The sequence below is a fragment of the Chaetodon trifascialis genome, chromosome 15 (assembly GCF_039877785.1).
Source record: "Chaetodon trifascialis isolate fChaTrf1 chromosome 15, fChaTrf1.hap1, whole genome shotgun sequence".
Classification (NCBI taxonomy): domain Eukaryota; kingdom Metazoa; phylum Chordata; class Actinopteri; order Chaetodontiformes; family Chaetodontidae; genus Chaetodon; species Chaetodon trifascialis.
Genome location: NC_092070.1, coordinates 25,419,470 through 25,441,602, shown reverse-complemented (window position 1 = coordinate 25,441,602; position 22,133 = coordinate 25,419,470). Strand labels below are relative to the sequence as shown.

Sequence of the window (22,133 nt, the reverse complement as noted above, 5' to 3'; positions counted from 1 at the left end):
TAGCTGTTAGGAAGCTAGTTAGCTCTGCAGTCATGATGTTGAACACCAGCCGAATGTTAGTGAATTCTTACTGAAGGTATTTAATCAAATGTTGTTCGACTCTTCTGGTGCGTCCACCACATTTATCTTCAGTCCCGACATTTCATCAAAATATTAGCGGAATCGCAATACAGCCGAGAGCAATACCCAAATCACGTGAGCTGCAGTTTTTAGGTAAAGGTTAAATGTGTCATATACCATCACAACCCGTCAGAACACACCTGATAAATGTTGAGTTGCTCTGTTTCAGAAATCAGTTTAATCAGAGCTAGTGTTCAACAATAGCACACCAAGCTAGCAGGCTACGAACTGCCATTAGGAAGCTAGCTAGCTCAGCTGCTAACTGGACAAAACATTTCTCCCAGCATGAACAGAATTAATCCTGTGAATTGAACTAAAAGAGGCCACATGTGTTGTTCAAATGATGAGAATCTGTTGGCTGGGACCAAGTTTTCAGCATCAGTTTGACGGAAACTTAAAAATATGAAGTTTGACTGACGGTGTCATAAAAATTATTCACTGCTTAAACATCCCGTCGGTCAGAAGATTTGCTCTAGAAGTGTGTTTGACCTGTTAACTCAGAGATACTGGTCTGTAGCTGCGGGCCTGCCAGCACTAGCCTGTCACCTGTTAGTTGGGAAGCTAACTAGCTGGGTCGCTAACAGGATGAGCGCTGTTTATTAAGGAGCTAAGGTGTTTCTGTAAAGATTATTAATAAGTGAATCACTGTGAAGTGATTCTGAGCTGAAACTGAAAGCTGGTCTGAGCAGGTCTTCATCTTCATCATCTTCATCACCCTTTCTTGGCTTTAAGAACATTAAACCCTTTCACAGCGTGGGAAGTGGAGGGGGGGCGACTCGAGGATAAAACTTTTGTATGATCATTTTTCCAACGCCAAGATCTTTGTTGTTCGTACGTGTTGACGTGGTGTGTTCGAGGGTCAAAACTCTTCACGTAATAATGATAATAATAATGTCATGTTGAGATTAGTAGTCACTGAAACTTTCTGTGTGTGTGTGTGTGTGTGTGTGTGTGTGTGTGTGTGTGTGTGTGTGTGTGTGTGTGTGTGTGTGTGTGTGTGTGTGTGTGTGTGTGTTGGTGTGTGTGTGGTTGGATTCTGCATTGACAAGTTGTCAGGACGCCACGAAACAAGAAACCAGCTAAGAGCCACCGCAGTTAGCGGCTTTGTTTGTCGCTCGTAGACGATCTGCAGCTGGAACTCAGATCGTCTACGAGCGACAGTTAAAAGTTCGGCTGAAACTCTTCTCCACGTAAACAATCCTCTGCGTTAGAAAAATCACGCTTTACTTTCAGAAATGAGTTCGGTCGTAGCTACAGGGCTCCGTCAGACCAACCGCAATAAGTAAATGTCCAAACAACTGCAATAAGAGATTAACGTAGGTCTGAGTATCGTCTGAAATCTTTAATACTGCCAGTTCGATGCTTGAGTTTCAGGACCAATGATTGGTTCAGCTACTTTTTACCATTTTCTGCCTTTTTTCTGCATTTACCAAAAAAACTCTACTGTTGTCTTCACGCGAACTATAAAATGATATGGATGTATAAAATGACTTATTATTGAAGTCAGGAATTACCTGTTGAAGAGTTTGGCTAACGTCGAATGTTGAAGTGAGAACGGTCAGTTTCATGATATTCAGTTTATTCTTTAAATGGTAATTCATTTAAATAACCATAGTTTGACGGTTTTTAAGCCTCGGTTACACGAGAAAAGTTTGTCCATGCAGTCATCACAAAACATTTGCTGTTGGTGACGTCGTGCTGGTTATGGTTAGCTAACGGCTAACATGCTAGCCAGTGGGAACACATTGGTGTTGGCAGCTCACGATATCTCTGAACTTCTTTATTTCCTCTGCACTGTTCTGTTTACTGCCTGGTTGTATTTTGTCTCAGGATTGTCCATCATTTGTTAATCAAAGAGTTACTAAAGGGGGGAAAAAAAACTCAAGCTAGCTTTCTAGCTCACTGTCAGTTAGCAAGCTAGTTAGCTCAGTTGCTAATTAACCAATAGATGCACAGATTATTCAAGAGATTTATTTGTAGCATTTGCCTCCTCGTCTCTGTTTGGGGCAGTTTATATTCTGACAAAGAATAAAGTAGATGTTAGCGACACAGCTGATTCGTTAGCGTTCGCCTGTTCTTAGAATTGAACTGGTGTCCATGGTGACGCAGGCCAGTGACTTCAGACCAATACTGAATTTTTCTTTTGTTTCTTGTTTGGCTGCAGTGAGCGGCTTCTCATTTTAATGCTCCCTGTCTTAAAATATGTGAGTAAAAGTTGTACTGGGACGTTCCCAGTAGTCACCAGTTTGTTTACTGGACAGCTCATTGGGGAGGAGTGAATGAGCGTGAAACAGGGTGTTGAAGGAATTTAATGCACATAATCCGACTTCCCTCGATAAGTGGGAGCGCGTCTGTGCTCACAGGGTCTAATGCTCCCATCAGTATCCTTACTGTCACATGCCGTTCTCCTTCAGAGCCACTTTTTTTGGCTTTAAACATTTTTATCTCCACATTGGCCGAACAGATTTTTTCCTTTTAAACTGCATTTGACTTCAGGAAGACATCTGTGTCCTGGACAGAAGCCCTGAGAAGTCATGAGACAGAGTTCAGCAGCTGATGTACGTCTTCAGACGCTAACTATTGATACCTCACAAAAAGTTTATTAAATTATGATCGAAGGAATCTTGTTGGAAAAGCGAAATGGTGAAATATCGTATATTAGAGATTATTTCAAAAACACTAAAGAGTTTATTTGATTAAAAGAAATTCTACAAATAAAGATTATCACATTCCAAATGGTAAACTTATGAAAGGTGTGTTATAAAGTACTAAAGATAACAGATAAAACAGATTAAATGTTGATGTCAGTAATTGATGGGAGGGCACTGCTTTCACCAAAGGAAGGAGTCATTTTGGATTTAGGACTTCTGTAAACCAGAATCACTTCAGACTTTCCAAGCTGAGAAACCGTCGTAGCCGTCTCGTTACCGTCCTGCGTGACAGCGTGCTAACGTGCTAAAGTTAGCACGCTGAGGAGATGATGGAGAGCGTTGTAGAGGAGCTCAGTTTGTTGTGATGAAGATGTTGTGAAGAGGAGGCCGAAATGTGGAGAAAAGATGCCGTTCAGCTTGTGTTTGTGTGGGTGTGGCTGACGGAGGCGTTTCGCGTCATACTCCACGTGTTGGTGCTGACAGTAGCAGCTCTACAGGTGTGTCCATCACCTGATTTAAACTCTTTCTAGCGTATCTCTGACGTCCCGTGTTCGTTCTGTCTGTGCTCGTGTACGTGATGTAATTTATAAGTGCCATGAGTGATTTTTGATAACACTGAATGTGACTGTTGCCCAGTTTGTATGCATCTGATTCAAGCCCCAGCCCTCAGTGTGTCTGCGGACACTCCGACCTGTTGTCAGTCGTTTGCAGTAAGGTTAGCCATCGTCAGAAGTGGTCCAAGGGCCAAGTGTGGCCCTGAAGAGCTGGCTGACAGTACAGCTACATCAGCAGCTAGTGTAAGCGACAATCGAATCGAGTCAGACGTTTTCAATTCAATTCAATTCAATTCAATTTTATTTGTATAGCGCCAAATCACAACAGAAGTTGTCTCAGGACACTTTCCATATAGAGCTGGTACAGACCAAACTCTTGGTTTTCATTTCCACAGTTTAAACTAGGACAGAAAGCATTCATCGACCTTTTTGTCACAATGAAAAATAAACAATCTTAGTAAAACGTAACTTAAGAAAACAATCATGAAATAAATACAACATACAATTTTAATGTACTGAACATAAACAAATGGACAAATTAATTAATGACTGTTTTAATGGAGAGACTTGGTTAAATTGTACCTTTGAGCGTCCAAACGTATCTTCAGAAGATGATTTAGCTGTTTGACAGTTTGCACTCGCATCTTCAGTTAACGTTACGTCTAAATCATCGATAGTCTGACTGGAAATTAGGGACAGCAACAAAACTGGTGGAAAAACCATGAAATCATAAAGAGGTAAGCTAACGCTAACAAGAGACGTGGGCGTAAACCTCAGAGCTCAAATTCACAGAAATTAGATGAAAATATCGCAAACTAAAACCAGCAAGAACCAAACATGAAACTGAAATCTAACAAAAATGAACGCCGCTAATTCCATTCCAGTCTGAACTGGTCTGTTCTGATCCAGTCTGATCTGAGCTCTGGATGTCCATTTCTGCCCAGAAGAGAAAAGTAGATGAAAACGTAGTCGTTAAGAAAATAAAGAACTCGCAGTACCTTAAAACTTTGAGTTGCCATCTCATAACTTTGACCTCATAACTCTGAGTTTTGACTTAATGTCTCACAATTTTGAATTTTAACTCAAAAGTCTGACTTTTTATGTCGTTTTCAGGACTTGCTACAGTCGTATTTCGTATGATTTCTTGCTTTCTGATGATTGTGATTAAATTTGCCATGTCATCATTTTATTAAGCAACTCAAATTTTAATGTAATATGAATACATTTTAATAATTTTAATGTAGTTACTCATTATTCTTGTTGGCTCCCTCGAGCCAGGACCTTCAGCATGCGCTGGGGCGGTTCGCAGCCGAGTGTGAAGCAGCTGGGATGAGAGTCCGAGGCCGTGGTTCTCGACCGGAAAAAGGTGGCTTGCTCCCTTCAGGTTGGGGGAGAGTTCGTGCCTCAAGTGGAGAAGTTACAGTATCCTGGGATCCTGTTCACGAGTGAGGGAAGGATGGAGGTGAGACTGACAGGCGGAGCGGTGCAGCGGCTGCAGTAATGCAGTCGCTGTATCGGTCTGTCGTGGTGAAGAAGGAGCTGAGCCGAAAGGCGAAGCTCTCGATTTACCGGTCAATCTACGGTCCTACCCTCACCTATGGTCATGAACTTTGGGTCATGACCGAAAGAACGAGGTCCCGGATACAAGCGGCTGAAATGAGTTTCCTCCGCAGGGTGGCGGGGCGCTCCCTTAGAGATAGGGTGAGGAGCTCTGTCACCCGGGAGGAGCTCAGAGTAGAGTCGCTGCTCCTCCGCATCGAGAGGAGTCAGCTGAGGTGGCTCGGGCATCTCTATCAGATGCCCCCTGGACGCCTCCCTAAGGAGGTGTTCCAGACATGTCCCACCGGGAGGAGGCCCCGGGGAAGACCCAGGACACGCTGGGGTGACTATGTCACTCGGCTGGCCTGGGAACGCCTCGGGATCCCCCCGGAAGAGCTGGAGGAAGTGTCCAGGGAGAGGGAAGTCTGGGCGTCCCTGCTCAGACTGCTCCCCCCACAACCCGGCCCCGGATGAAGCGGGAGAAAATGGATGGATGGATGGATGGATAGTTACTCGATATTTGTACTTTGTCACATTTTTTTGAGTATTTTTTGTTTTAGTCATGTTGAACTTCTCAGCTGTTTTTAGTCTTTTCTGGACAGCATTGAGCTTCCGTACTCATCTCACTTTAGGTGCCTGTTTAGCAGGTAAAGGTGCACAAATCCCGTCACGGTCGTTACAGTTATAGGGCTCGCAGTGTGTAACGTGAAGAAGCTGACTGTGTGTGTGTGTGTGTGTGTGTGTGTGTGTGTGTGTGTGTGTGCGTGTGTGTGTTCATTGTCTCTTTGGACGTGAATCTCGATGACGTCAGCCTGTCTTATTCATGTTATGGTGCTATCTATTGATGATGTATTGACGTTTGATACGTTTTTATGGGACGACTTCGACAGACACTTTGTGATTTTGTACGTTTGATGTGTGTTGAAGGTGGAAACGAGGCGACGTTTGATCCTTCAGCGCTGCGATCTTCTTGTCAGTTTGTGGGTTTTACAGGTTTTCTGACCCAAAGACAAAAATGCTGTTTGGAGTGAGATCCGCTGCGGTCGCTGTCCAGCTCTTTGGCCTGTGGCTTCAAGAAGAGGCCAGAAAGTAGATCAAGTACAGCATTTTGGTGCAAAGACCAACCCAGCCAAAACGAGATCGGGTGCAAAAAAGTGCACAATTTTGGAGAAAATCAAGTCGGAGTCATGAGTTTGTTACTTTGAGGTTTGAGGTCGTGGATCTGGTTCTTGTTGCATCCAGTCCAAAACCCTGTTAGACCAGATGGGTCTGAGAAGACCTCTGAAGTTTGAGGATGGTTCAGGACCTCAAGAGAACAAGATACGAAATTCCTGCTCACGCAGAACGTCTGACTTGACCCAACGTAGAAACTCAAAACCCGACAAAACCTTCAGCGACCGCCGCCGCTCTCAGGCCCGATGCGCCTCGCGCTGCGTTCGCTGACCTTATTTGACCTGGATCGTCCGTCGGTGCAGCGCTCACACGAAAAGAAGCAAACAGTGAAGCTTTTTGTCTGGTGTCTGCTGTCGTCCGGTCTGTAAATGTGGACGTTGCAGCACTTCACAATCTGTTCGTGTCCGTTAACGTCCGTTTGGTCCACGTGTTCGTGCCGTGAACACGACGTTTCTGAGCTCCAAATGTTTAAAAGATCTGAATCTATTTACTGTACGTGTTCGACAAAAGAAATGTGTGTTCTGATGTTTCTGTTCATCCAGCTGTTTTTAATACATTGTGCAATTTTTGGCAGCATGATTGTGAAGAAATTATTGCATTTAGATGACTCACTTTACATTTTTTATGCAATAAAAAGTTATGAGAAAACCAGAGAAAAGACTCATTTTTGAAGGTATTTTTGTGTCTTTCATTGGTCCCATGTGACGAAATTCAACTAGTTTTAAACATTTCGTCCGGTTAAGTGACGTTTCTTGATATATTTCTATTGGTCGCAGTGTTTTGGGAATAACCTCAGAAAGAGAAAACCTCACTGGGACAAGTCAATAATCTTTTTTCAGCGTTTTAGGTCTAATTATTGGACCAAATAATGTATTAAAATAGAGGTTTTCTTAACATTTTCATGCCGTTTCAGAGGCTTTTACTGTACACCTCGATAATAGTGGGAAATTGATAACTGGTTTAGAGTTATATGCTGCGGTGTGTGGACTGTTATCAGCTCAGGGAACAGCGGATCAATCACAGCGGATCAATCACAGCGGATCAATCACAGAGGTAAGTGTGACCTTCAGGAAAGCTCCACTATGAAAACCTTCACTGCTGCTGAAACATTAAAGATCCATCTAGCTGCTCGTCACATTCAGACCTCTAACAGGGAACGAGCCTCATTCTTCAGCACACAGTCTGGATCTGGATCTGGTTCTGGTTCTGGGTCTGGGTCTGGGTCTGGGTCTGGGTCTGGGTCTGGGTCTGAGCCTGATGTGCCTCCAGCCCTGCAGATCTGAGGTCAGCAGGGTCACCCAGACAGAAGGTCAGGTGGTCAGGTGGTACATGCCCTCACCCTTTTTAAGCACATTTATATGCTAACATGCTAGCATTAGCATCTGAGACAGGTAGGAATTGAGTCATTCATTTGGACATGTTTGGACAGGAAACGGTAAATGCTAATGTCAGCATGCTAACATGGGATGTCATTAGTTCCCCTCAGGATGGACTGTAATCACTTTATTGATCCTCTGACTTTTTATCCAGCGCCACCATCAGGTCAACATGTTGATGTGTCCAACACTTTGGTTTATGGTCACATACCTGCAGAACTGATGACGTTAAATGCTAATTAGCTTCTGTTAGCACTCTAAACTTGATGGCCACTGTGGTAAACATTTCCCCTGCTAAACATCAGCACGTTAGCGTTGTCATTGCGAGCTTGTTAGCATGTAGCGCAGCCTCACTGAGCTTTGCTAACAGGATACAAACAGGGAAGAGACTTCTGGCCGTTAATGGACGCAGCACTCAGACGGTTTGTGTTAACATGAAACTTTATTGATAAGAGCTACATGTTTCAGTGAGGACGATGTCAGAGGATCGACTGCTGGGACGACGGGTGTGATGGGGGGGGGGGTCCAGTTGGGTGTAGTTTACTGGGTGGCGATTGGACAGTTTACTCGTACAGCCAGGGCTGGGCGCAGGGGGTGTAGGAGACGAACTCCTCGGCCTTGAACCACAGGTCGACCTCGGTCTTGGCGTTCTCCAGGGTGTCGCTGCCATGGATGATGTTCCTGAGAAAGCAGGAGGACATTAGTCAGAGACGATCGTCGTGATGTCATCAAAAGGTTGACAAAGGACCACGATGTGTGAATCGTTCACTAAACGTCACACACCAGGTATGGAAGGCCGTCAGTGCCCGACAACGACCAAAGAAAAATCAGAAATGACTTCTCAATGGTCAAACTGTCGACCTCGTCATTTCCACTAAAACGTTACAATTTTCATTTAGTATCTCATAATTGAACAAGTTTGATGTATTTCATCATTTTTAATTTCATCTTTTAAGATGCAGATTTGCCTTTATATCATAATTTTGAGTGAATGAACAGTCAGTGAAGTATTCATATTTATCATCTGGACCCTTGAGGACATTTTACATTTTACTGCTCATTCTCTGTCGGTTTAATGTAAAACAGGTGTGTCACCTGTCGGCGTTCGCTCACCTGCCGATGTTGATGCACAGGTCTCCACGGATGCTGCCGGGCTTGGAGTCAGCAGGGTTGGTCTCACCCAGCATCATCCTGACCAGCTTCACGATGTTCTGACCCTCCCACACCTGAAACACACCCACACACCTGTCACCTGTGCGCTCAGGGAGGCGTCAGGGTCGCTGACGGTCACTCCGAACCTTCGTTCATCCGTAACGTTCTCAGCGCATGAGTGCATGTGGTTCTAGTACTTAAGTACACGATGTGAATACTTCCTTCAGCACCGCCTGGCGGTGAAGACGCCACTGAACCCTGAACCTGCCAGCGAAGACGAATCTGGACTAAACTGAAGCTTTTGATCATCTGAGCGTCCTGTTAGAGGACACACCTGAGTGTGACCTCACAGCCTGACAGAGGTGAGCCAGAGAGAGAGAGAGAGAGAGAGAGAGAGAGAGAGAGAGAGAGAGAGAGAGAGAGAGAGAGAGAGAGAGAGAGAGAAGAAGGAAAAAGAGAGACCTTGAAAACAAAGAGGGTGTGAAGAGAGAGAGCGCTGATGGAATGGAAAGAGATAAACAGAGAAAGATATCTGACTGACAGGAGTGCCAGAGATGAGTGGGATGTGTGTGTGTGTGTGTGTGTGTGTGTGTGTGTGTGTGTGTGTGTGTGTGTGTGTGTGTGTGTGTGTGTGTGTGTGTGTGTGTGTGTGTGTGTGTGTGCGCGCGCGCGCGCGCGCGAGAGCACAGCAGCGCCCAGCAGAGGGGTTGTCATGGTTACCATGGCGAGGACGGGTCCAGAGGACATGTATTTGCAGAGTCCAGCATAGAAAGGCATGTCCTTCAGGTCCAGGTAGTGTTTCTTCATGTGGTCCTCAGAGGCCTGAATACACACACACACACACACACACACACACACACACACACAGCAAAGTACAGTTACTTCAACTCTGCTGCTTCACACTCAGTGTGGTACTTTTTACTGCACTGCAGTACTGTGACAGCTGGAGGTACTGTCAGTCAAACATAAGCACTTAAACAATGCTTTACTGGACGCACACACACACACACACACACAAACAGCTGGGAATGCCTACAGTGTGTGTGTGTGTGATAGTGATACGAGTGTGAATCCTTCAGAACAACATTCAGCTCAACAGCTGTCGTCCTAACCCTGCAGTGTGTGTGCGTGTGTGTGCGCATGCGTGTGTGTGCGCGTGTATGTCTGTGTGTGTCTGTGTGTGTGTGTAACCAGGTATTTATCATGTTGTGGGGACTCACCTGTCTTATGGGGACAAACTGCAGGTCCCCTTAATATAAATGATGAAATGTGAAGGTGCAGACTGAGGATGAGGTTATACTCCAGGAAATGAATGGAAGTCTATGTAATGTCCCCACAAGTGATATAAACACAACATGTGCGTGTGTGCGTGTGTGCGTGCGTGCGTGCGTGCGTGCGTGTGTGTGTGTGTGTGTGCGTGCGTGCGTGCGTGCGATTTCTGGAGTCAGTTCGCAGTGAAAGTCGGGTTCTTCCTGCTGACTTCAGGTGTTTCCGGCTTGAATCCGTCTCACCTGCATGAACTTGGCGGCGACCAGCCTGAAGCCTCTCTGCTCGAAGCGCTTGATGATCTCGCCGCACAGTCCTCTCTGGACGCCATCGGGCTTCACAGCAATGAAGGTACGCTCCATGTCGGCTGATAGAAGGCTGCAGGACACCAACGAAGAAGAGTTAGTTAAACCCTGAACTCTGATCATGAATAAGGCAGAATGTTTGACAGGAAGTTGACAGACAGGAAGTTGACAGACAGGAAGTCAGCGACGTCTTCACTCATTCTTCTTCTTCTGCAGCTCACCTGAGGTCTGCTTATGGCGGCTGATCTAACAGCTGTTTGATGGATTGTGCCGCTGCAGGACGCCGCGCTCAGACTAACCGCGGCTCTGCAGCGGCAGCGGGACGTCGGCGTCTCGCGTCCCGCTGCCTCACAGGTGCGGTGGACTGTTGGAAACGTCACGCTTCAGCTCGTGTTCAGCATCATCATGTGTTTCCATCGTGGACGTCGTATTAAATTACTGCTCATTAGAGAAACTTCACTCTGCTGAATGTGACATCTGATCTGCGTCTGAGTTTTTGGACGTGATTCTTGTCTCTCAGCAGGAAACCGTCCACTGAAAGATGACACTGTCTCATACTGTTGGACAAAGCTTCGGCTTTCTAATTTTACTGCCTGTGGGTGTCCCTCTGTGAGACGCTGATGCCCGCTGAAGGCACTCGGCTCTGGCAGCAGTTCAGCCCGAGAGAATGGAAAACCGTCCGTCCTCTGCAGGACCGTCCGTCCAAACCTTCAGGCTGACGTTTCTGAGTATAATTAGGGTTCGGGGTCACATATCGAGATTATGTTCTGCTGATTTATCAAACCCGATCAGAGCTGTGTCCTTTTCTGTCCTGTGGGCGGCCTGATCGTGCTCTGTCCTCAGGCTCTCGCCTCAAACTGAGGAGAAACGTGTCGTTTCCTGAGCAAACTTCTGGAGAAGGTCGTGACCTTTGACCTCTGACCTCTAATCACTGTACAGGAACAGACACTTCATCTAAAAATACTTCCTTTCATGATGTTTGTTACCTAAAAAGTCCTTCAACAGGCTCGTTCATTCACTCAGAACAGCTGGGAGACGCCCACGCTCAGTCAGCCAATCAGGGCTTTGCTAAGTGGGGCGGGGGAGGGTGGTGGTGGGGGGGTGATAGCAGCTGTTAGGAAGCACATGGCGCTCTGAGTGTCAGAGCCAAGGGTCTGAAACACTGCCTTCATCTTCATCTTCATCTTCATCTTCATGTGTTTCTGTGAGGATTCAGACTAACCAGAAGGCAGCTGGACGCAGAGACTCAGCGAGACACAGAGACTCAGCAAGACGCAGAGACTCAGTGAGACGCAGAGACTCAGCGAGACGCAGAGACGCAGAGACTCAGAGACTCAGCGAGACACAGAGACGCAGAGACTCAGCAAGACTCAGCGAGACTCAGCGAGACGCAGAGACGCAGCGAGACGCAGAGACTCAGCGAGACTCAGCGAGACGCAGCGAGACGCAGAGACTCAGCGAGACTCAGCGAGACTCAGCAAGACGCAGAGACGCAGAGACTCAGCGAGACGCAGAGACGCAGCGAGACGCAGAGACTCAGCGAGACTCAGCGAGACGCAGAGACGCAGCGAGACGCAGAGACGCAGCGAGACGCAGAGACGCAGCTCAAAGTGAAAGTCAGAGCTTTAACATCAGTTTGTTCCTGTCGCCTGAACACGAGCTCATGAGCAGCTTCAGGGAGACAGTCTGCAGTCAAAGGCCGAGACACAAAGACACGTGAGACACTGAAAGATCTCATTAACCAGACCTGAACCCAAAGCCCCGACCCTGAAGTCTGGACCCGGACACGCTCTGATCCCTGTCTCTGGTCTGTGGACCACGAGCAGCTGTCTGCAGCTGTCCAACACGTCCCTGCAGCAGAACATGAAGTCCAGCCTGAGCTGAGACTCGACGTGACGTCTGCAGACATCACTGCACGATCAACCATTTCAGAGCTTCACACACACTCAAAGAAACAGCGTGTGTGTGTGCGTGTGTGTGTGTGTGTGTGTGTGTGTGTGTGCTCATATCTACCTTGGATTCGGGTTGAGGAGAACTTGTGAAGACGAGCAGCGGGGATGCGATCACCGAGGCCGAAGAGCTGCAGAGGAGCTCTATTTAAAGGGATGGCTGTGGGGGGGGGGGCGTCCAAATATGTGTGTGTGTGTTGGGGGAGGGCTGTGTGTGTAGAGTGTGTGTGGCTGAATGTGTCGCTGGTTGACAGATCTGTGTGTGTGCGTGTCTATCTTTGTGAGGACCTTCCAGATTTAGATCCTGCAGTGAAACGTTCAGTTTCCTGTGGAACGTGTCTGTGTGAGGACACGTTTGGACAGACGAAGACAGTTTGAGGAGGACAGGCTGAGAACGTTCTCGGACAGTTTTTGACAAGACACTTTTGGAAAGCCTGCGCGCTGTCCATCAACACTACACTACCCATGATCCTCGGCGTGCACACAAGGCTGCATGAGAAGCCGCTCAGAGGTTCACACAGACACACGACACCACCGCAGGAAACACACCAACAGGCGCCGGCGCTGACTCACGCCCCCACGTGACGCGCTGAAGGCGTGTGCGCCGACCAGCACGTCAACACCTGATATCTGAGTGACAGAGCGAAGCAGCAGGTGAGCGAGGTCAAGCTGAGGGTCAAACATGGCCGAGCCAGCACACGGACGCTTCCTGCCTCTCAGAGGAAGTCTGGTTCTTTTCCTCCGTTTGGCTGTTTGACAGGTTTCACTGACCTCCGTACGTTTAGAGAATCAGCTCGTTATCAAAGATGGACGCAGCGTCTCGACGGGCGTCTCGACGGGCGTCTCGACGGGCCGTCCGTCATTTGGTTTTAGCTGGTCAACATCTGACGGTTTCAGTTAAATAATGTTTAAAGAGTCCAGAAGCTGAAAACAGGTTTGTGTTTCAGAGCTTCTTCTTCTTTCTTCCCATCAATCATCTGACGGCCCCTCACACTGATCAGCTGACCCTCTGGAGGGGCCCGAGCCCCGGGTTGGCCTCCGCTGGACTAAACTAGCTAACTGTATATAAAGTAGGGTTGCCACCCGTCCCCAAAAATACGGAATCGTCCTTTAATAGACAGTTAAATGTTGTTCCGTATTTCCACAAATGTCCAGTACACACGTCTGTCACACACATCAACACTAAATCCAACAATAATGAACAAAATAAAACACAGGAAATACTAAAGCCAGCAAAACTGTCATGGCGGGATCTACGCAGGACCCCAGTATATACAGTGTTCAGTGATCATTGCATAAAATCTTTTGTTAGTGTGCTTTAACTGTTTGGATGACCTCATCTGACCTGTCTCATTAACTAGGTTAACTGATTGTGTAATAACTAAGTTGTGTGCATACGGCACTTTGTTAATATTTTCCTTATTGTACGTTAAATAGGGATGCATGTAATTACGGCTTTATGTGGCCTAATTAACAGCACTTAATATGCAACGATGTCGCACAATAAAGAATGTGTTCAGTGGTAATAAAGCATTTCAGGCTTTAACTACTAAACTAAAAACAGTGGCACAAAATCAAACATACCACTGCTGCGGGCGCCCCCCCCCACGGGGGCCGCGGTGGTCATGGCCCCGAGGAGCTGTGGTGGACGTCCCTTATTTTCATTTCTGAAAGGTGGCAACCCTAAAATAAAGTGCTTTAAACCAGCTGATGCTAACCAGATGTTAGCTGCTGGAGGCTGTCAGCGCTCAGCACAGACGCCTGCAGGTGACTTTTCCTGCTCCTCATTGGCTGGAACGCAGCAGGAAGCCTCACAATGTCCATAAAAATGACACCCAGAGCACAGAACATGAATGTTTTCATGCGTGTGGTCAGCTCTGTGGAAGATCCCACTGGTCACGTGTCCAACATGTCCACGCTGAGTGGAGGAAACGCAGAGGAAGAAACGTCTTCGTGTGGATCATCAAGGCGTTTCGGGCTGAGCGTCAGTCTGGAGCGTCTGGATCTCTGTCGGTGGAAGAGACTGATTGTTATTGATCGATGGGTCAGAGACGTCACTGAGCTGCTTCAGGTTTGTCTGTTTGTCAGTTTGTTTGTTGTTGGTGTTTATTTTCACGTGATGTTGTGATTGAAATCTGCTGCTCGCTGACAGATCAGACATTATTTACCTTTCACAAAGGTGGATTTAATTGAATGTTTAGAGCCGCACATTTATCAATAAGAACGTGTAATAATTCATAAGAATTTAACTATAAATGAAATTTACGCTTTATTTTGATTATGATTATTTTATGTTTGTGTGCTTCATGTCTCTGTCTGTCTGTCTGTCTGTGTGTGTCTCATGTCTCATGTCTCACGCTGAGCACGCAGAGCGCTGTACAACACACACACACACACACACACACACACAAACACACACACACACACACACACACACACACACACACACACACACACACACACACACACACACACACACACACACACACACACACAGGCCGGTGTTCAGACACGCCTCCACGTGGCTGTTCAAAGCGTCATGGTGGCCGAAGCCGCAGCTGGAGTTCAGCTCACAGGACGGTTCACCTGAAGTCTCAGGATGAACAGGAACGACTGAAGGTGGCACTCGGTGGGACGAGGACCACGCCTGAGCTCGACCTTCACGTTGACCTCAGCTGCACACCTGCACAGTACACAGCTGATCACCTGGCAGCGCTCGGTAGTTCCCGTTACAGAACGCGCCTCGCTGACACGGCAGGCTGATGTGTCACATACAGTCGGCGTGTTGGCTGCGGCTCAGCCGTGTCAGCGCTGCCATGTTTAACCATGGGTTTGAACTCGGTCACCTGCTGCTTCAGTCTGTCGCTCAGATATCAGGTTATCAGACGTGCTGCTGCATCAGGCCCACAGACGGATCACAGACGAGCGGCGGCGGGTCGCTGGAAAAACACAAATCACGTCTAAACGTTGCCTCAAAGTCAAAATGATGCATGTTTCGCTTTAACAAGCCTAACTTTTCACTTCAGAACTGCATGTCCCAGAGAGCACTGCTGTAAGAAACGTCCAATCAGAGAGCTCCAGGTTCTGTTGCCATGCTGCTGATGGCAGGTGAAGTCAGAGGTTGACCTTACCATACCATACCATAGTTCCTGTTGCTAACCTGTCAATCATTCTTTTAGCACAGCACATAAACAGTTTAAAGTTTATAAACAGGTAAAGCAGCTGATTTACCTTTAAATTCATCGTCAGTATCAAACGGCTCCTTGATTTCAGACAGGAGGAGACAAAGGAAGCTTCTCATGTATGCTGGATGAAATTCTAACTGTCATTAGCAGTTTTCATCAGCTGTAAGCAGCTAGCTAACTACTGAGCTAACATTAGCGCCGGGAGCTATTTGTCTCTGTCTGACTTCTTAATGTTTCCAGCTGGTTAAACAAGAACCTTGTAAAAGGCCCCGAAATATGCATTCGATGGGAACGAGTATGATACCATGCTAACAGCCTGAGGCTAAAGCTAACAGGTCACAGGTCATGATACCATGCTAACACACAGACTAAAGCTAACAGGTCACAGGTCATGATACCATGCTAACACACAGGCTAAAGCCTAACAAACAGGTTAAAGCTAACAGGTCATGATACCATGCTAACACACAGGCTAAAGCCTAACAAACAGGTTAAAGCTAACAGGTCATGATACCATGCTAACACACAGGCTAAAGCAGGTCACGGTAAAGTTTTTCTACCTTCTCAGCTGACTTTTTGACCCACAGAAACGTCACAATAGAACGTAATAACGCAGATCGGGAACACAGTCTTTGGATAAGCTTATTTGAAAAAAAAAAAAAAAAAAAAAAAACCCTTATTTGGGAAAAAAAAAAAAAACCTTCATTAAACAATTTCCGCCAGGATCAATAAAGTATATCTGGTTCTGATTCTGATTATTCATCGTCTGTAGCTGAGAGGAATCAAATATGTTTCTGCTGTGTTAGTTGTTTGTCTGTCCCACTACTATTATACTGAAGTCAGTATACTAACTCAATATATCACTTAAATATGTGATTTAAATGTGGCTTCAGCACTGAATCACATGGATTTTACTGGTATCAAAAGCTGTGATGGCTGCTACTGAGACCTGCAAGCTAGTTAGCTTTAGCAGGCGTTTAGCTGGGATTTGTTTTCCTCAGTTAATTATGTGAAATGACTAATTAATAACTGAGATGTCAGCTTATTAAAATGGGTGTTTTTTCTATAGAGTACAGGTGAAACAGGGAAAAATCAAGTTTAGCTTAGCAAAGGCTAGCTGCAGCTAGCTTACCAGTTAGCCTTCACTTGATATAGAACTCAGATCAGACATGAGAGTCACATTCAGGTCTGGACAGAAGTCGGCCTACTTCTATCGGATTCAAGTATTGTTGTGTTGTGCTACTTCATACTTCTACTGCATTCTAACTACTGGTTACTTCTCAGGTGTAAAAACACACACTGAGCAAATGAAGTACAAAGTGTGTACAGTAAATGAAAGTACACAGCAGCAGTAATACACAAACTGACGACACGTCAGAGCAGGTTTTCATATCAGACGCAAACATACGAGTTACGTACGTGTTCATCAAAGACGCTGCTGTGTGCTCCGTTTGATCTTTATGTACATTTATGTACATTTAGTTTCTGCTGATAAATACTTTTCACTTCAGCTTTATGTATTGATTTATTTTTCCTGTGCACATTTATTTACTTCATGCATGTTTTGTTTAAGTGCTGCAGACAGAAACGTGAGCGTTCAGTAGATGTTCACTGCACGTAGTTCAATATAGAAAAATATACCTTTACCTGCTCAGTGGGCACTTTACACTGTACTTCATGTACTGAGCTCATTGTGCTGGTAGTACTTCTGCAGAACGCAGCACTTTTACTCGTGATGGAGTATTTTCACTCTCACTGAAGGATTTGAGTCCTTGTTCCCTTCTGTAAAGTTAGAAGGTGTAATGCATTATGTAAGTGAGGCTAACTGTCCCATCATGCACCTGTTACGTAATAACTGAAATTAGACTGAAACAAACACACACACACACACACACACACACACACACACACACACACACACACACACACACACACACACACACACACTCTTCAACACTATCCACTGAATGCGTCTTTAATCTGAAGCTCCAACCTTCACCCTTCCCCCAAATTTGACCCTAAATATAAACCTTTTCCTAATCAGGGGTGGAAAGCTGTCCTCTCAGGGGGGACACTGATCCAGCCTGCAGTCCTGGGGGGGACGGGGGGATGCAGGGACGCTATCAACTGAAATGAAAACACACCTCTCACATGCACACACTGCAGACCAGCCCGCTGGGATGTATGTGGACCACAGGAACCTGCAGGACAGCCGTGTCCTCTCACGTTACTGAGGCCTGTCCTGCTGTCCGTGCAGAGCAACAACACACGAGAGACAAGTCAAAGGTCTGACTGTCAAAGGACTGACTGCTTATTATGGGATGTGTGTGCTGTGGTGTGTTACGCCAGGTCGGACTGAAGTCGATGGACTGTAAAGAAACATGTTTCAGACGTTCGCGGTGGCGGCTGTGGGTCCAGAGGTACAGCTGTCGTTGGTTCGATTCCCGGCCTGCAGTCTGCCTGTTGAAGTGTGTCTGGGTGGATGCTGGAGCCGCTGCTGCACCCTCAGTGTGTGTGAGGGTGTGTGTGATTGGTCAGCTGTCCTGACGAGCAGGTGACACCCTGCGTGGTGGACTCTGCCCCCCGGTGGACGAATGTGTGTATGAACTAGAACAAACATTCACATTTGTCCAATGCTTTGATTTCTGCAGGGGTGGAAAGTAACTAAGTATCATTTTGAGGTACTTGTACTTTACTTGAGTATTTCCATTTTCTGCTACTTTATACTTCAATTACACAGAATGTCAGAGGGAAATATTCTATTTACTGTGGTACACCTATCTGACTACTTCAGTTTGTAGTAATTTTGCAGAATCAGATTAAAAATATAAAGTATTACTGACAAATAAATTCTGATGGATCATTTCGGGTTAAAATCAGGTTTATTGATCCCTGAGGGTAAATTCATGACCCAGCTGAACAACCCTGAATCCAGATCAGTCGGGACTCGAACCCAAACCAAATCAGAATCAGTCATTTCCAATGTGTCTCTGAGTGCATGTGTTCATCTCATTCATCCAATCATGTGTTCACAAAGTGGTGAACACATCATCCCCGATCATGATCCTCTCACCTGTTACCAATCAGCCTGTTTACCTGTGGAATTCAGCATAATATTTACCAAATGTAGCTAAATGCTAACATGCTGTTCAGCAGCTTAGTTTAGCGTTAGCATGCTAACGTTTGTGCTGAGGTGTGTGTAGTCACAGACGCTCAGAGAAGAGTGTGAGGCAGGCGTTTGTTGTCCAGAGGTTTTATTTCAGTGTCTGTAGTGTGACGCAGAGGAGCAGCAGGTCTGGAGGAGACCAGGTTCCATTTCTGAGCTTCAGATCAGCCTAAAACTGTCATCAGCAGCTCTGCGATCCATCTGTTTCACAAACATCACGAGCTCATCATTTAGAAAAAAAAGTCATTTTCTGAGGGAAAGTTGTCCTTTTGTAAAAGTGGAAACAGGCTGTGATTTCAGCCATGAAAAATAAAGTAATATTACCAGAAAAAGGTGACAGGACTTCAAGAATAGTTTAATTTGGACTACGAGAAGAGTCGTAAAACCTTCAGAGAACAGATTTGGATTTATTCTAATTCTTAATCTCGTGTTATGACGTTTTCTCATGAAACATTAACACTTCCTGTATTTTTGTCTCTTCTAAACCAGCTTGAATATAACGTTTCTTGCACAATTGGAACCTACTTCTTCAAAAATATCATTTTTCTCATAAAAACTTTGTCTCGTAAAATTAGTTTTTCCTTAAAATCCTGTTCCTCCTTCCAACCTTGACATTTTATAACTACTTCTCTCGAAATTAAGACTTAATTATTGGGACTTTAATCTTGAAATATTGACTTTATTCACACACAATTTGAACTTTGTTATAACGGCGTTAAAATTAAACATCTTCATGTCGTTTTGACTTTTTTTTCTCAAAATATTTAGACTTTATACTTAGATTTCGTTTGTCCTTGACACTCACTGCTTTCTGTTTTGTAGCGTTTCTCCTAAATCTTCGTTCACACAACGCCAACAGGCCCCGCCCACCCCCAGGCCTGTGCTCCAATCACATTGGCTGTCTGACGTTCACAGAAATAAGGACTTATCGATGTAAACAGCCACTTCTGTACAAAAAACCCTAACAGAAACAACCCCAAGCTTTAGATAGAAAACAACAGAACGATCAAACTGAAGATTCAACTGTACAATTCATAAAACCATGAATTCATCGTCACGTCTTTCGCGCCCACCTTCGCTGTACACCATCTCTCACATTACAAAAAGAAAACTTCAAATCAAATGTTTCTCCTTGAGTTAGCGCCTCTCTCGCTCAGCTCATACATAAAATATAGTCTCCGTTAGTATTTGCTTATTTACAGGGTTGCACTATGTACACGTTTTATTCTTTCAGTGTTTTCACGCGGGCAGCTCAGCGGACGGCCTCAACCCAAGAGGCCGCCCGCCTCCCAAAACTATGCCTCCCAGCACAACTACAGGCAGATTGTGATTGGTCCAAAAAATTGGAAATTTGATCGGTTTAGATTTAACGTTGAACGTGTTTCGTTTGGTTCAGATTCAGGACGTCTGTTTCTGCCCACAGTTACACTGAGATCCATAATCATGCCCGACACCCAGGAAGTGGTCCTGAGAGAGCCACCGGCAGACTAGTGATGATGTCATCTTCGCTGGGTTTTACACTTCGTACCCGACCAAACCGCCGCAAGCGTCCGCCTCGACAAGACCTTCAACATCAAACAGCACGAGTCCGACGTGTGTTTGAGAATCTGAACTGCTATCGTTCAGAGTTCACACTGTTGGAGTCTGAAATCACGTTCTCAGGAACTCCCGCGCGTTAGAGTTCAGGTGTTTGTGGGAATTCTGGGAAAGATTCTTCCGTTTTGAGAAAAAGATCGTAAGACTCCGTATTGGACTGAAGGTCTTGTCAAAGGGGACAGTTTTGCAGGTTTAGTCCCGTCCAGAATGAAGCAGCCTCGTTCACACGTCGCTGTTGAAAAGCTGAATTTCACGTCGTAAAAACTCTTCCAGGATGATCAAACAGTGAGAGCTCAAAGCGTCAAGCTGCTCCTTTACGGCAAAGATCTCTGAGGATCAGAGCTGAAAGTCCTGACGTCTTACTGCAGTGATGTCACAGTGCACTGAGGGTGTGCTCAGTGCACTGTGACATCACTGGTGGGTGTGGTTACAAGTTAAACTAGACTTTAAAGAAAAATGACTGGACTGTGTGTCCATGGCGTCCCCAGACCAGCAAACTGAGAACCAGGTCCCAAAAGGAGATGAGAATCAAAGAAAATGCTTGTGAGCTGTTGGTCTGAACGCCGGACTTGGCGGAGCTGAATCCTGGTCTTGCTCTGACGTGGGTCGGAGGAGGACTTGTTTCTGGACGGGATCTGCCTCGCTGAGCTTTTATAAACTGGATGTTATGGTACAGATGGAGAATGACGAGGTCTCACTGGCCACCAGAGCTGAGCACAGACAGCACGCTCAGACCATCGACAGCTTTCAGGACGTCTTCACGAAGACACGAGCCGTCCTGACGCCTGAAGAGTTTCACCCAAACCACAAAGCAAAGCATCCAGAGGACATCTTCATGAAAATGACTTTAAATACTCAACAGTGAAAATCCTTAATCTCAGAGTATTACAGCCTTTTGTTACTAAATTAGGATTTTTCTGGTAAAATTACTGAACAGATTTCTCATAAAGTGCCGACTTTATCTCTCTAGTTTCTGAGGGTCTGTGGGCAAAGAGAAACGTTGGTGAGCAGCTGGAAGTCTTAATCTGTGAAGGTTAAACACGACATGATGGCTGGTGAAACTCTTCAGCGCACTGAGAGGAAACCTTCATCTTCAGTCCTTCTGTCTGGACTCTTCTAATCTGTCAAAGACGTGAAACTCCGACAGCTTAAAGCTTCTTTAACTTTATCTTTAAAAAGCTGCCACTCACGTCTTTGCTAGCCTTCAGCTGTCAAACCTGAGCTCTGATTGGCCGTTCAGACTTCAGATGAAGGCTTTCTCAGCGACTCGGCTGGACTCAGACCTGGTGGTGATCACAGCAGAAAAACAACGACTGCAGATTTCTATTATTATAGTAAATATGACTGAAGTGTGATCAGCTGTACAAACACAGAACCAATCGAACACAACTGGACTCAACTGAAGCGAACGACTGAAAATCGAGAAGAAGGAGTAAACAAAACCTCTCTGTCTCTGAGCCCTGAGGTTTGGCAAAGTGCTTTGTTGCTGTGATAAGTCGACCAACCAGCTTCACTTCCTGTCGCTCGGTTATTGCCTGGACCCCGACCCGCCCATCCACAGAACCGACCAATGGTGGGGCAGCTCCGTGGGGCCGATCGGGTCCTTCCTTAAAGCGGATTGGTCGTTCAGCAGTTAGATCCCAAACGCTGAGAAGTTTTCCTGTCGACTTGTTTGTCTGTATGAATCTCTCCGGTATGACGTCATCCCGCAAACAGAGCTGATTGGCTGCCCCGCGATGATCAGTTCAATCAGCTCGAGATCATTTTCTGTATGTGTTTGCATGTTTTAGCCCGTTTGCTCCGGCGCTCGCCGCCGTCCACCGTTTCCAAACCGCGTCATAAATTCTGTTTTTGCTCTTCAGCTTCTGAACGAACAAACCTGACGCCAATCAAACATTGATCAAAGCCACGTGCTGATCAATATCCACTCTGATTGGTGCTTTGTGTCGAGGTTTCAATGTTACAGCCAATGAGCACAAGACTGTCTTCTAACACTTTCAGCTGTCGTCGCTGTACGCGGTAACATTTTATAGTGCAAAAACAAACTCAGCAGAAACATTTCTTTGACTTTTTTCCGTTACGAATCGACTGATACGCGCGC

General features: G+C 45.9%; 1 protein-coding gene across 1 annotated transcript; it reads right to left on the bottom strand.

Annotated features, from left to right (window-relative positions):
* Positions 1-7,932: 7,932 nt before the first annotated feature.
* On the bottom strand, positions 7,933-12,295 carry LOC139342980 (nucleoside diphosphate kinase B-like). The gene is made up of 5 exons (XM_070980338.1): positions 12,150-12,295; positions 10,077-10,209; positions 9,286-9,387; positions 8,527-8,639; positions 7,933-8,094 (listed from the first exon to the last, which is right to left on the bottom strand). The coding sequence occupies exons 2-5, from the start codon at positions 10,191-10,193 to the stop codon at positions 7,977-7,979; spliced, it is 450 nt and encodes a 149-aa protein (XP_070836439.1). The 5' UTR covers positions 10,194-10,209; positions 12,150-12,295; the 3' UTR covers positions 7,933-7,976.
* Positions 12,296-22,133: the final 9,838 nt, after the last annotated feature.